The sequence below is a fragment of the Phymastichus coffea genome, unplaced genomic scaffold (assembly GCF_024137745.1).
Source record: "Phymastichus coffea isolate CEN01 unplaced genomic scaffold, Cenicafe_Pcof_1.1 PCOF00027, whole genome shotgun sequence".
Lineage (NCBI taxonomy): Eukaryota > Metazoa > Arthropoda > Insecta > Hymenoptera > Eulophidae > Phymastichus > Phymastichus coffea.
This window is the reverse complement of record NW_026706838.1, coordinates 924,610-936,634: the sequence shown is the minus strand read 5'-3', so window position 1 is coordinate 936,634 and position 12,025 is coordinate 924,610. Positions and strand designations below refer to the sequence as shown.

Sequence of the window (12,025 nt, the reverse complement as noted above, 5' to 3'; positions counted from 1 at the left end):
TCCATTTTGAACACTTGTCCTCGTAAATATATTCGAACAATACGATAGCTAACCTAGAAATGAGAACGTTGGAATTCAATATATACTATATGTAGTTAGATGTCTCTGCAGCCGCCACCCCACTTTTTCGTATAAGCTACTTCTTCCATAGGTCATAGCATTGCGTACACTAGTTCAGTATCGCTACAATCGCCTCCCCAATTTTACGACAGAAGCTATCTCCTCCATAGCTCACAACGCCGACGCCGCTGCGAACAGCACCACCGCCTGGCTTTAAAAGTTAGTCCACCCTAAGAAAGAGCACAGTCTGTTAAGACCGTCTGTTGATAGTTAAGAGTAGTCTCTATAGACTACTAGTAGTTAGAAAAAGTAGCTTAGAGACCCTGTATAATTTCTAAAGTATCTTAAAGACAACTATTAACTTACAAAGTAATTTACTGAGTATTTCAATAAGAATCTTCAATTTCATACATTGAATGAACTGTAGAAGATCTGTGGTCGGACTATTATAAATCTCTTGACGAAGAAGTCGACGTAGATGATTTGATTCGATCAAAAAATTTAGCGAATTCTGCTTTCATTGTTCTTAATCGATATTTGAAGTTGAGTAATTTATCTCTAGCAATACTACAAAGTGGTCAAACTTGTGCTATACACTTGATAGCCTTAGAAACGCAATTGAATAATTTCATAAAAATCGGTGGAACTATTCAGACATCACAATTAAATATAGATGAAATTCAAGGAGATGGTGTTGTTTTTTATTCTGCTTTTGAACATCGTATTAATACTGTAGTTCTAGCAAATCAGCATCATGTGGATATAAATACGTTTTTAAATGCAGCAAACAAACTTTTACAAAAGCAAATATCGAAGTTTCTAGTTATCCACAATGCATTGAAGATAACTATGGAATTTTCAGCTCAGTTTATTATTAAAAAGAATAATGTAAAAGATATTCAAATTTAATACTTTAACACTTAAAATCAATGCATTTATAAAAGTAGTGATCTAATTGAATGGTTTGAAAAAAATATTGAAGACGTTTTATCTAAGAATATTGAATAATTTCAAGAAAGAGAATCTAGTTGGTCATTAAAGACTATTGTTAGGCTTACAGTCAACATAAATAAACACAATCCACTTAAACCTTGCTCGTATATTCTAATACCTAAGGTCATAGACATGAGAAAAGTGTGTTTAATGTTAAGAATACCGACAATAAATATTTCAAATGGCCTATACTATCTTGTCTTCATCCTACTGATAGTTATAAAACCACAGTTATAGAACTAGTAATTATACACGCTTTGAAAAAGAATTGAAATTTGATGATATAATGTTTCTTGTAGAAATAAAAAATATTCCGAAATTTGAAAAGTTGAATGACATATCTATAAACGTATACATTCTTAAAAAATAAAGAAAAAAATTTGAAGAGTCACCATGTCATGTAACTAGTTCAAAGAAATCCAAACATGTTAATCTTCTTTCAATTTAAAAGGAGTATATTGATGAATATGATGATGATAAAAGCTAAAATATTCACGATGTAGAACCAATTTCCAAAGAGTTTCACTATGTTTGGATTAAAAATTTGTCTTCTCTTGTTAGAAGTCAAATAATCTCATATACTAAAAAAATCTATCTGTGTGAATGCTGCCTCCACTATTTTACCACTGAGGATCAATTAATAGTTCACGATATTGATTGTTCAAAAATTAATAAGTGTAGAATCAATCTACCTGATGATACAATTTTAAAATTCAAACATTCGAAACGTATAGAAGTGGATTCATATGTCATATATGCTGACGTAGAATGTTTGTTAAAACCAGTCGACAATAGTCGTGCTTTTCAAGAACATGAAGCTTTTAGCGTTGGATTATATATAAAATGTAGATATGATGATAGTAAGTCAGAGTATAAGTCTTATAGAAAACAAATAATTGGAGAAGAGACGCTTGTTCAATGGCTTATGAAACAAATAAAAATATTATTAGCTTAGTTAGAAGAAGTTGTGACGGAGAATCTCGGCTAGGCCGATCTCGTCCGTTAGCTCTCGCAAATGTCCGTGCGCCGCGCCAGGCTGAGAGTGTGTACGTTTGGCACACACACTCACGCTTGGACCTTTTGTTTGCGAGGTGCTGAACACGGGCTGAGCTGACGACTGGAGCGACGCAGGTGGCGCAGAAGAAGAGAGAAAGAGAGAGAGAGAGAGAGAGAGCGCTCGAATTGCGGATCGCCGCAGAAAATTCGAGGAGTCTCTGCTAGGCAATGGGCAGAGAAAGTCACGCGCGCGGATAAACCGGAAGGTCACGGTTTTCTCCGAGTTGGCCTCGCGACCTCGCCGACGTTTTGTTCATTCCGGAGACACGCCCAGTGCGCGGACGAGTGATAGAGCGTGAGGCTGGGTCGCGCCCAGCCGTGTCCCACAAGATACCCGGCACCGGTGCGTGCGGGGTTACCGGCGAGGTGCGCGGGCGAGCGCGCGAGGAACTTGACGAGTTGTAGCGCCGAGCGACGAGGAGGCGGCAGAAACAACGATCAGCGAGCGGGTTGAGATCGAGGCAGCAATATTGCGGAGCGAGCAAGAGGACGAGCCAGAGGACAGATAGCGACGACAACAAATGTACCAGCGATACGGTCGGGAGCACACCAGTGACGTCACAGTGCAGAGCGCTCCAGCCGTCGGAGAGGCTGAAGGTCGAGGTCGGTGCCGTATTTTCCTCTTATCTCTCTCTCTTGCATGTTTGGGCGCCAGCTTATAGGTGGTAGCACGGCAGACCTGCTGGCTATCCCGTTGGTAGTTTAACGGCGGAAAGTAGTTTGTCGGGCTTTTGTTATAATATTTAGTTTTAATAAGGGAATCGGCAGGCTGACCAGCCACCGATTCACCTTAACGTTCGCGCTTGTTATTGTACCGCTCGTAGTGTGTAAGTCCGAGATCGCTGTCTTGTAACTCATTGTTGACGATTAAAGGATTAGTGTTAATCCGCTGTTGTGTTTATTCGCCGCTGTATCACTCCTCATCCCGACTTCGAATCTGTGCGTTTAACGTGTTTATGCTCGACGCGTTATTCAGTCGTGGGAACGTCTTTTGCTTCCCGAATCCCCGAATAAATAATTTGTGCGGACGGCCGCGAGCAACCCAGACGGGTACGGCCGGAATTCTCCGTTACATGGCATCCCTTGTGGGGAATTTCACGACGCGCATGAGATTGTGGACGAAGTTCGATTGAGGAGTGACAGTTGCTCGGACACGCGATTGAGTCGGATGATCGGGAGATTGTACGGTCGCGATTCGTATGCGTGGGCGCGGTATCGTCGTGAGGACGGGTCTCTCGCCTAGTGTGGTGGTGAACTCCAGGTGGTTGCCTGAGTGCAGGGGCACGTTGAGCTCGGACAGTTGTGTGGTGCGTATTTCAGTCGAAGACGGTTAGACCGGGCGCGTACGCCGTGAGTGCGCAGGGGGGGGGGGCTGAGTAAATAACAGCCGGCGCTAGGGTGTACGCAAGCGGCTCAAGCTCGTGCGCAGTAGAGCTTTGGCCTGGTTGTCGACTGAGACGTGGTATTGCGGTGCGTGGTGACTGGGCATTACTGTACAGGGCCGAGCGGGTACTACTGGAGTCAGAGGAAGGCCCATCGTGCGGGGTAATAGTTTATAGGATTTTTAGGCTGTCTTTAGAGGTCTGTGGTTTGTTTGACGCGTTGAGTCCCCCAAAAGACAAATCAAGATGCCGAAAAATCCGAGGAAGCCGGAGCTTTTTATACGGCACCTGTCGAGGCAGCCGGAGCTTCAGCATTTACGGGCACGTATCCTGAAGATGCCGTCACAACAGTTGGCCGAGGTGATGCTCCAGGAGGGCTTGAGTACGGAAGGGAAGCTAGTCGTTCTACAGGATCGCTTTTTCCGCACGTTCGTGATGAAGTCGCGACCTGAGACCGGCGCTCCCCTGTACCCCGAGGACTTCTTGTCTGGTCGGTTGCCGGAGCCCATCCACGTTGACGACGAGGATATGGGGGCGGATCTGAGCTTGCCCAACGTACTGGAGCAGGCGTTAACGCGCGAGACTCACTCGGACCCTTTGAGAGGTGATGAACTCTCCTTGTTCCGTCCTCCAAGGTGTAAGGGGATGGAGCACTCGATTCCGATCTCAGGGTCGGCTGACCCATCCGACATTGCGCAGCGGACCTTCGTCGAACAGGGCGCTGAACGCGAGTCGAACGCATCGGAGGTCGAGAGGAGAAACGAAACGTCCGTGTTTGCCTCGGTCATGCCGCGGAGTAATGCGGCGGATCCGGGTGTTGGGACTGGAGAAGCGGGACTGCCGAGCCCTATTTTGCCGCCGGCCATCGCGCAGTTGGACCCAGCAATGCTTGATCAGCTAGTGCTGGTTTTGCAGGCGTTCGGGTTCGGTGTAGGTGGTCGAGCTGTGGCAGGGAATATGGCTCCGGCGGCGCAGGTTCTCACGGTCCCAGTTGTCTCTCGAGTGTCGCCGGCGCGTGCGGGAACCGCATCGCAGCAGGGAATGAGTCGGCCCAGGCTACCCCAGCTCTCAGGTCCTGACAGACCTTTGCAGAAGCTGGGACGGGGGTCAATGGCTTCAGCGACGAGTGATAGGGAGCGCCGGCCGAGACCAGACAAAAATTTGAGTCCGCCGACGTCTTCACTGAATTCGTCTAGTGAGATGAGTTGGAGGCGACCACGTCGCAGGCGGAGACCAGGCAGGAGGCAACGAAACAGGTGCGTGAGCTCTGCAGAGTCGAGCGAGACGAGTGACGTCAGTCCCTCCAGCGAAGACGAGAGAACATGTGCTCGTTGCCAACGTCGGTCACACCGTGACAATCGAGCGAGATTGAGCTCCAGTGAGTGGCCCCCTCGAGGCGAGAGAAGACGTTTGAATGGGAGACGGGCTGATGCAGTGACTGCGTTCCGTACGTGGAACCTGAGATTCACAGGAACTTCAGGATCATCAGCTGAGCGTTTCTTGGAGAGGTTGGAGCGCTGTATACAAATGTACAGGCTCCCGGATCGCGAAGTGCTCCCAGCTCTGTATGCCATCTTTTCCGATCGCGCAGAGGTGTGGCTGTCCAACAAATTTGGAACGTGGCGCACGTTCCGAGAGTTCGCTTCCAATTTCCGTCATCATTATTGCCGAACACTGTCTAGGGAGGAATATTACGACGTGCTAGCTCGTCGAACGCAGGGTGAGGATGAATCGATAGGGGATTACCTGACTGCGTTCGAGAGCGTCGTAAGGCGAATGAGGCCCCCTCCGTCAGAAAGAAAACTGATTCGTTTGGCAAAGGCAGGATTGAACCCGGAGTACGGGAGGTACATTCGGGAGAAGACGGTCTGCACTCTGCGTGATATAGAATATTACGGAGAGAAGCTGGAGAAGCATCGTGAGTGTGAGAGGAGATGGCATCCTCCTTCTGCTAAGGACAACTTGCCGGTTGAGGACGCTGCTTATCGAGGAAAGGGCAAGAAGAGCCACGTGGCAGTCAGTGCCGTGGTTTCCCAAGGAGAGGTGTCTCCGGCGGGGAAGCCGAAGGCCAAGAAGAAGAAGCAAGGGAAGAGGAATGCTTCTGACACTGCCACGTCCGGACGTTCGTCGGGTAGCGACTCGGGAGTGTATCAGTGCGCGGCGAGCAGTTTTATGCAGCCCGTACCGACGCAATTATCCGGTCCTAGAACCGACAGAGACCAGGGAAGATCTGGCGGGGATATGCGGGTCGCTCAACGTCAGAATAGCCCAAGGAACGGGCGAGATAGAGCTGTTTTTCAGGGTCGATGCTATGGCTGCAATGGAGAAGGCCATAGGATCTCGGAGTGCTCTGGTTCTGATCGAGAACAGACTGGCCGGGCGCAGAGGAACTCAATTTGTTTCCGGTGTCGTCAACCGGGACATTATGTTTCGAGTTGTCCTCTGCGTCAATCGAAAGAGTCATGCCAGAACTGCCAGGCGCCGAACTGTACATTCCGCACCTGTGCGAACTGCGAGCCAATTCGTAGGTTGGCTGGAAACCGGTCCACTGGGAGTGGAAATCCAACGCTCTCAACGATAGTTTACGGTGGGCTGCAGAGTTCGGGCACGACGAACTCGACCTAAGGATGTGAGGCTAGGAAACGAGCGAGATTGTTCGGAGTGCCATAGGCGCCACTCGTGTGAGGCAGTGCCCGCGAGCGATTTCTCGCAGTGGGTTGCCCATCGAGGAAGGTGTCGGGCCAGTTCGAAGAAACGACGTTTCTCTCTTGGAGTCGTTATTTTCGTGTTGTAAGGTTGTCTGGTTCTGGTTTTAGTTTTAGTTCTGGGTTTTGCTTTTGGTTGTGGGTTTTAATTATTTTATTTTACCGCTACCAGACAGTTCACTCGTGGCCAACAGAAAAGGCCCAGCCATGGCGAGGCGCCCGGACGGCGAGAGCGGGAGACAGCCCCCGACCCTATGGAAAGGATCGGTTGCTTCGGGGGGGCTGTGACGGAGAATCTCGGCTAGGCCGATCTCGTCCGTTAGCTCTCGCAAATGTCCGTGCGCCGCGCCAGGCTGAGAGTGTGTACGTTTGGCACACACACTCATGCTTGGACCTTTTGTTTGCGAGGTGCTGAACACGGGCTGAGCTGACGACTGGAGCGACGCAGGTGGCGCAGAAGAAGAGAGAAAGAGAGAGAGAGAGAGAGAGAGCGCTCGAATTGCGGATCGCCGCGGAAAATTCGAGGAGTCTCTGCTAGGCAATGGGCAGAGAAAGTCACGCGCGCGGATAAACCGGAAGGTCACGGTTTTCTCCGAGTTGGCCTCGCGACCTCGCCGACGTTTTGTTCATTCCGGAGACACGCCCGGTGCGCGGACGAGTGATAGAGCGTGAGGCTGGGTCGCGCCCAGCCGTGTCCCACAAGATACCCGGCACCGGTGCGTGCGGGGTTACCGGCGAGGTGCGCGGGCGAGCGCGCGAGGAACTTGACGAGTTGTAGCGCCGAGCGACGAGGAGGCGGCAGAAACAACGATCAGCGAGCGGGTTGAGATCGAGGCAGCAATATTGCGGAGCGAGCAAGAGGACGAGCCAGAGGACAGATAGCGACGACAACAAATGTACCAGCGATACGGTCGGGAACACACCAGTGACGTCACAGTGCAGAGCGCTCCAGCCGTCGGAGAGGCTGAAGGTCGAGGTCGGTGCCGTATTTTCCTCTTATCTCTCTCTCTTGCATGTTTGGGCGCCAGCTTATAGGTGGTAGCACGGCAGACCTGCTGGCTATCCCGTTGGTAGTTTAACGGCGGAAAGTAGTTTGTCGGGCTTTTGTTATAATATTTAGTTTTAATAAGGGAATCGGCAGGCTGACCAGCCACCGATTCACCTTAACGTTCGCGCTTGTTATTGTACCGCTCGTAGTGTGTAAGTCCGAGATCGCTGTCTTGTAACTCATTGTTGACGATTAAAGGATTAGTGTTAATCCGCTGTTGTGTTTATTCGCCGCTGTATCACTCCTCATCCCGACTTAGAATCTGTGCGTTTAACGTGTTTATGCTCGACGCGTTATTCAGTCGTGGGAACGTCTTTTGCTTCCCGAATCCCCGAATAAATAATTTGTGCGGACGGCCGCGAGCAACCCAGACGGGTACGGCCGCGAGCAACCCAGACGGGTACGGCCGGAATTCTCCGTTACAAAGTATATAAAAATGCATTAGCAATGAATCTTATATTATATATGAGTACAAGGTCTGTCCGGAAAGTATCGGGCCTACTTTTATATTTTCGTGCTAGCGTTATTCTTTATTATCTAGTAGGTGGAAGCCTTCAAAGTAATCCCCACTTGATTGAATAACACGGTTCCATCGATGTTTCCTTTTTTCAAAACAGTCCTGGAACTCACTTTTAGGGATAGCCTTAAGTACACTCGTCGCATTGTTTTCAACCGTTGCTTTGTCATCGAATCGGTGTCCTTTGAATGATTTTTTTAGTTGTGAAAACAGCCAAAAGTCACTAGGGGCTATGCCGGAACTGTATGGAGGTTGTCGAAGCAATGCGATATTGTGTTTGCTCAAAAGCTGCTGCAAAAGATTAGCTCAATGCGCTGGCGCATTATCGTGATGGAGAAGCCAGTCACCACTTTTCCAAAAGTGCGGCCGTTTTCTTCTTACTACATCACGCAACCGTTTTAAAATTTGAACGTAGTATTCTTTATTGATTGTCTGACCTGTTGGTGCATATTCATGATGTACAACACCTTCACAATCGAAAAAAATAATCAACATTGACTCAACATTGCTCTGACTTTGACGTGCTTTTTCTGGTCTTGGCAATTCAGAATGCTTCTACTGTGAAGATTGTTGTTTTGTTTCAGGATCATAACCATAAATCCATGATTCATCACCTGTAATAACTTTTCTAAGCACATTATCGTCATTATTGACCATTTCCAGATTGTCCAGAGCGATTTCTAAGCGAATGTTCTTCTGCTCTGCTGTGAGCAATTTTGGGATAAATTTCGCACACACGCGTTTTGTTCATAAATTTTCGGTTAAACTTTCTGAAATGATAGTTTTTGGTATCCCAAGGTCTTCTTCTAGTTCTCGCACAGTCATACGACGATCTTGTTCGATTGCAAGTCGCACCCGCTCAATATTATCTGCGGTTTTTGTCGTCGAAGGTTGGCCGAAACGAGAATCACTATCGACAAAAATGCGACCATCCTTGAACCGTTTATACCACTCTTTTATTCGTGTTTTGCTCATACACTCGCTTCCGAAGGCCTTTTGCATCATTTCAATATTTCCGAACTCGTTTTTCCGAGTTGAAAGTAAAATTTGATGCAAAATCGTTGATCTTGTTTTCAGTCATTTTTGACAATATCAAAATCCGACGAACGCGAAAAAGGCACTGTAAACAAAGACATGCTGCGCATGAACTATACGTCTGGCAGGTGTCAGTAAGTAACCAATAGATTCGTGAAGCTTTACTGTTGACGTTTCTGTCCGGTAGAGGTCGCTCGAACACTACGACGCGAAGATATAAACGTAGGCCCGATACTTTCCGGACCGACCTCGTATAATGGGCTACGAAATGTCACATTTGCAATACAATTTTTAAGGAAGAAGAAAGGAAAGTTAGAGATCATTTTCATCAAACCGGTAGGCAAACTGCTCATAATCACTGTAAATTAAAACAGGTCCATTTCATTCCAGTAGTATTTCACAATTTTATGAGCTATGACTTTCAATTTATCATAACAGAAATTGCTACTAATTCAGATTTCGAGGGAAAATTTTCTGTTCTAGTAGAGAACAAATAGCGTTATATATCTCTTACAAAACATTTTTAAGGTTATGTAATTATTTTACATTTTATTGATTTGTTTCGTTTTATGCCTTCATCTCTAAATAAATTAGCGAGAGGCCTGCAATGGCTCGGTCGGTAGGGCGACGGACTCGCACCCGGTAGGCCCGGGTTCGATTCCCAGTTCCTGCTGATTGATACAAGCACCACTGAAAAAAGTTTCATGTGCTTTGTTCTCAAACACATTGCAAGCCTCCGTCGCTGATTAGCACTGATGGAGCATAAATAGAGCGACGTTAAATAAAAAAAAAAAAAAAAAAAAAAAAAAAAAATAAATTAGCATCATATTTACCTAAGCTAGATGTTGTAAAAAGAGAATTTGAGAAAGATAACTTCACAGCAAGAAAAATTGATTTACTTAAGAGGAAAGGTGTCTTTTTATACGAATACGTTAATAATTTAAATAGTCTGACAGAAAATCAATTACCTTCTATTGAAGGATTTCATAGTCAATTAACAGATAGTGATATACGAGGTGTGTTCAAAAAGTAAGGTGACTTTGTATTTTTAAGAAAAAATATTTATTTATTTATCAATATTTATGTTGTCCCCTTCAAAGTAATCCCCCTCAGATACAATACACTTATGCCAACGGTTTTTCCAATCCTCAAAGCACTTCTCATAAGCACTTTTCGGTATAGCCTTGAGCTCTTCCAGCGATGCAGTCTTTATCTCTTCAATCGTTGCAAATCTCCGTTCTTTTATAGGTCTCTTTAGTTTTGGGAACAAGAAAAAGTCACATGGGGCCAAATCCGGTGAATATGATGGCTGAGGCATGATTGTGGTGTTGTTCTTGGCCAAAAAATCTCTCACAAGCAAAGATGAGCGAGCAGGGGCATTATTGTGATGCAAAAGCCATGAATTGTTTTTCCACAATTCTGGGCGTTTTCTTCGTATTGCTTCTCGCAAACGGCGCATAACTTCAAGATAATACTGTTTATTGACCATACGTCCATATGGTAAGAACTCCTGATGCACCACGCCATGGTAATCGAAGAAAACAGTGAGCAAAACTTTGACATTTGATCGAACTTGGCGTGCTTTTTTCGGTCTTGGCTCATGTGGGCTCTTTCATTGGGACGATCGGACTTTGGTTTCGATATCATAACCATATACCCATGATTCGTCACCAGTTATGACCCTTTTGAGTAAATCTGGGTCGTCGTTGATGTCATTCAACAGTTCTTGAGTGATGCTCATACGACGGTTCTTTTGGTCAAAATTTAGCAATTTCGGAACAAACTTCGCAGACACATCTCATGCCCAAAATATTAGAACAAATTTCATGGCACGAGCCGAGCGATTTACCAACATCCTCAGCAACTTCTCTGATAGTTTTCTTCACTGCTTGAACATTTTCATCAGTTGTTGACGTGCTTGGGCGTCCAGAGCGAGGCTCGTCATTGGCATCTTCCCGGCCATCTTGGAAAAGTTTGTACCACTTGTAAACATTTTTTTTACTCAGAACAGTTTCACCGTATGCCACCGTCAACATTTCAAGTATTTCGTAGCACATTATTTTATTTTTTACACAAAATTTGATGCAAATCCTTTGATCCATATTTTTCGATAGGAAGCAATCGCCGAGCACGCAAAACACTTATAACCTTTACACCTCTCACAACCAAACAAAAAATGCTATACACTTGAAACTTGGTACAGATGTTCGGGTAAAGTGTACCAACATAACAAAACAAAATCGATAATCGAAAGTACATTGCCCGTGAAATTTGAAAAGTCACCTTACTTTTTGAACACACCTCGTATCTATGGCAGATTACATCCACGCACAAAACGTTTGGAATACTTTTCAAATTAGGTCAAGATTTAGGTCAGTATTCTGATCTTTATTTGAAAACAGACGTTTTACTATTAGCTGATATTTTCGAAAATGTTCATATATCCTGTATAAATGAATATGAAATTGATCCAGCACGTTTTTAACAACTCCAGAGGATTAACATGATATGCTATATTAAAGTGTACAAATATTGAACTCGAACTGTTAAGTAACATTGATAGAGTCTCATTTATTCAGAAAGGCATTCGTGGAGGTATTAGCCACTGTTCTAACAGACATTCAAAAGCAAATAATAAGTATATGGGTGCAGATTTCAATAAGAATGAACAAAATAAGATTTTGATGTATTTTGATGTATTTTTATGTAAATAATCCATACGGATGAGCAATGACACAACCTTTACCATATAGGCAATTTGAGAGGATTTCAAATGTTAGCGAATTGAATATTTTCAATATTGATAATGATAGTGTGATAGGATATATTTTAGAAATAGATCTAGAGTATTTGAAAGAGTTACATGACGAACATTAGCATCTTCGTCTTTGATCTGAGCATAGTCAACTACCTGGTTCAACCCAGAAAAAATTTTTGACTACGCTTTATGATAAAGAGCGATATGTTATTCATTATAGAGCGTTAAAACAGGCTATAAAGTTTGGATTAAAACTAAAAAGATTCATAGAACACTAAAATTTAATCAGAAGCCTTGACTTAAACCTCATATATGAAATTCAAGACGTTGACATATATAGAATCTTGAAAAAAGATATTGATGAATTTAACATATCTGACTATCCGATTAACAACCAATTTAGTATACCTCGAGCTAACAAAAAAGTTCTTGGTATAATGAAAGATTAATATAATGGAAACATTATGAAAA

General features: G+C 44.9%; 1 protein-coding gene across 1 annotated transcript in view; it reads left to right on the top strand.

Annotated features, from left to right (window-relative positions):
• LOC131675616 (uncharacterized) overlaps positions 1–969 on the top strand; it is a 33,856-nt gene extending 32,887 nt beyond the window's left edge. The window contains exon 4 of the mRNA XM_058954656.1: positions 488–969. Within this exon, the coding sequence (XP_058810639.1) occupies positions 488–969 (482 nt within the window). The remainder of the gene's footprint in view (positions 1–487) is intronic.
• Positions 970–12,025: the final 11,056 nt, after the last annotated feature.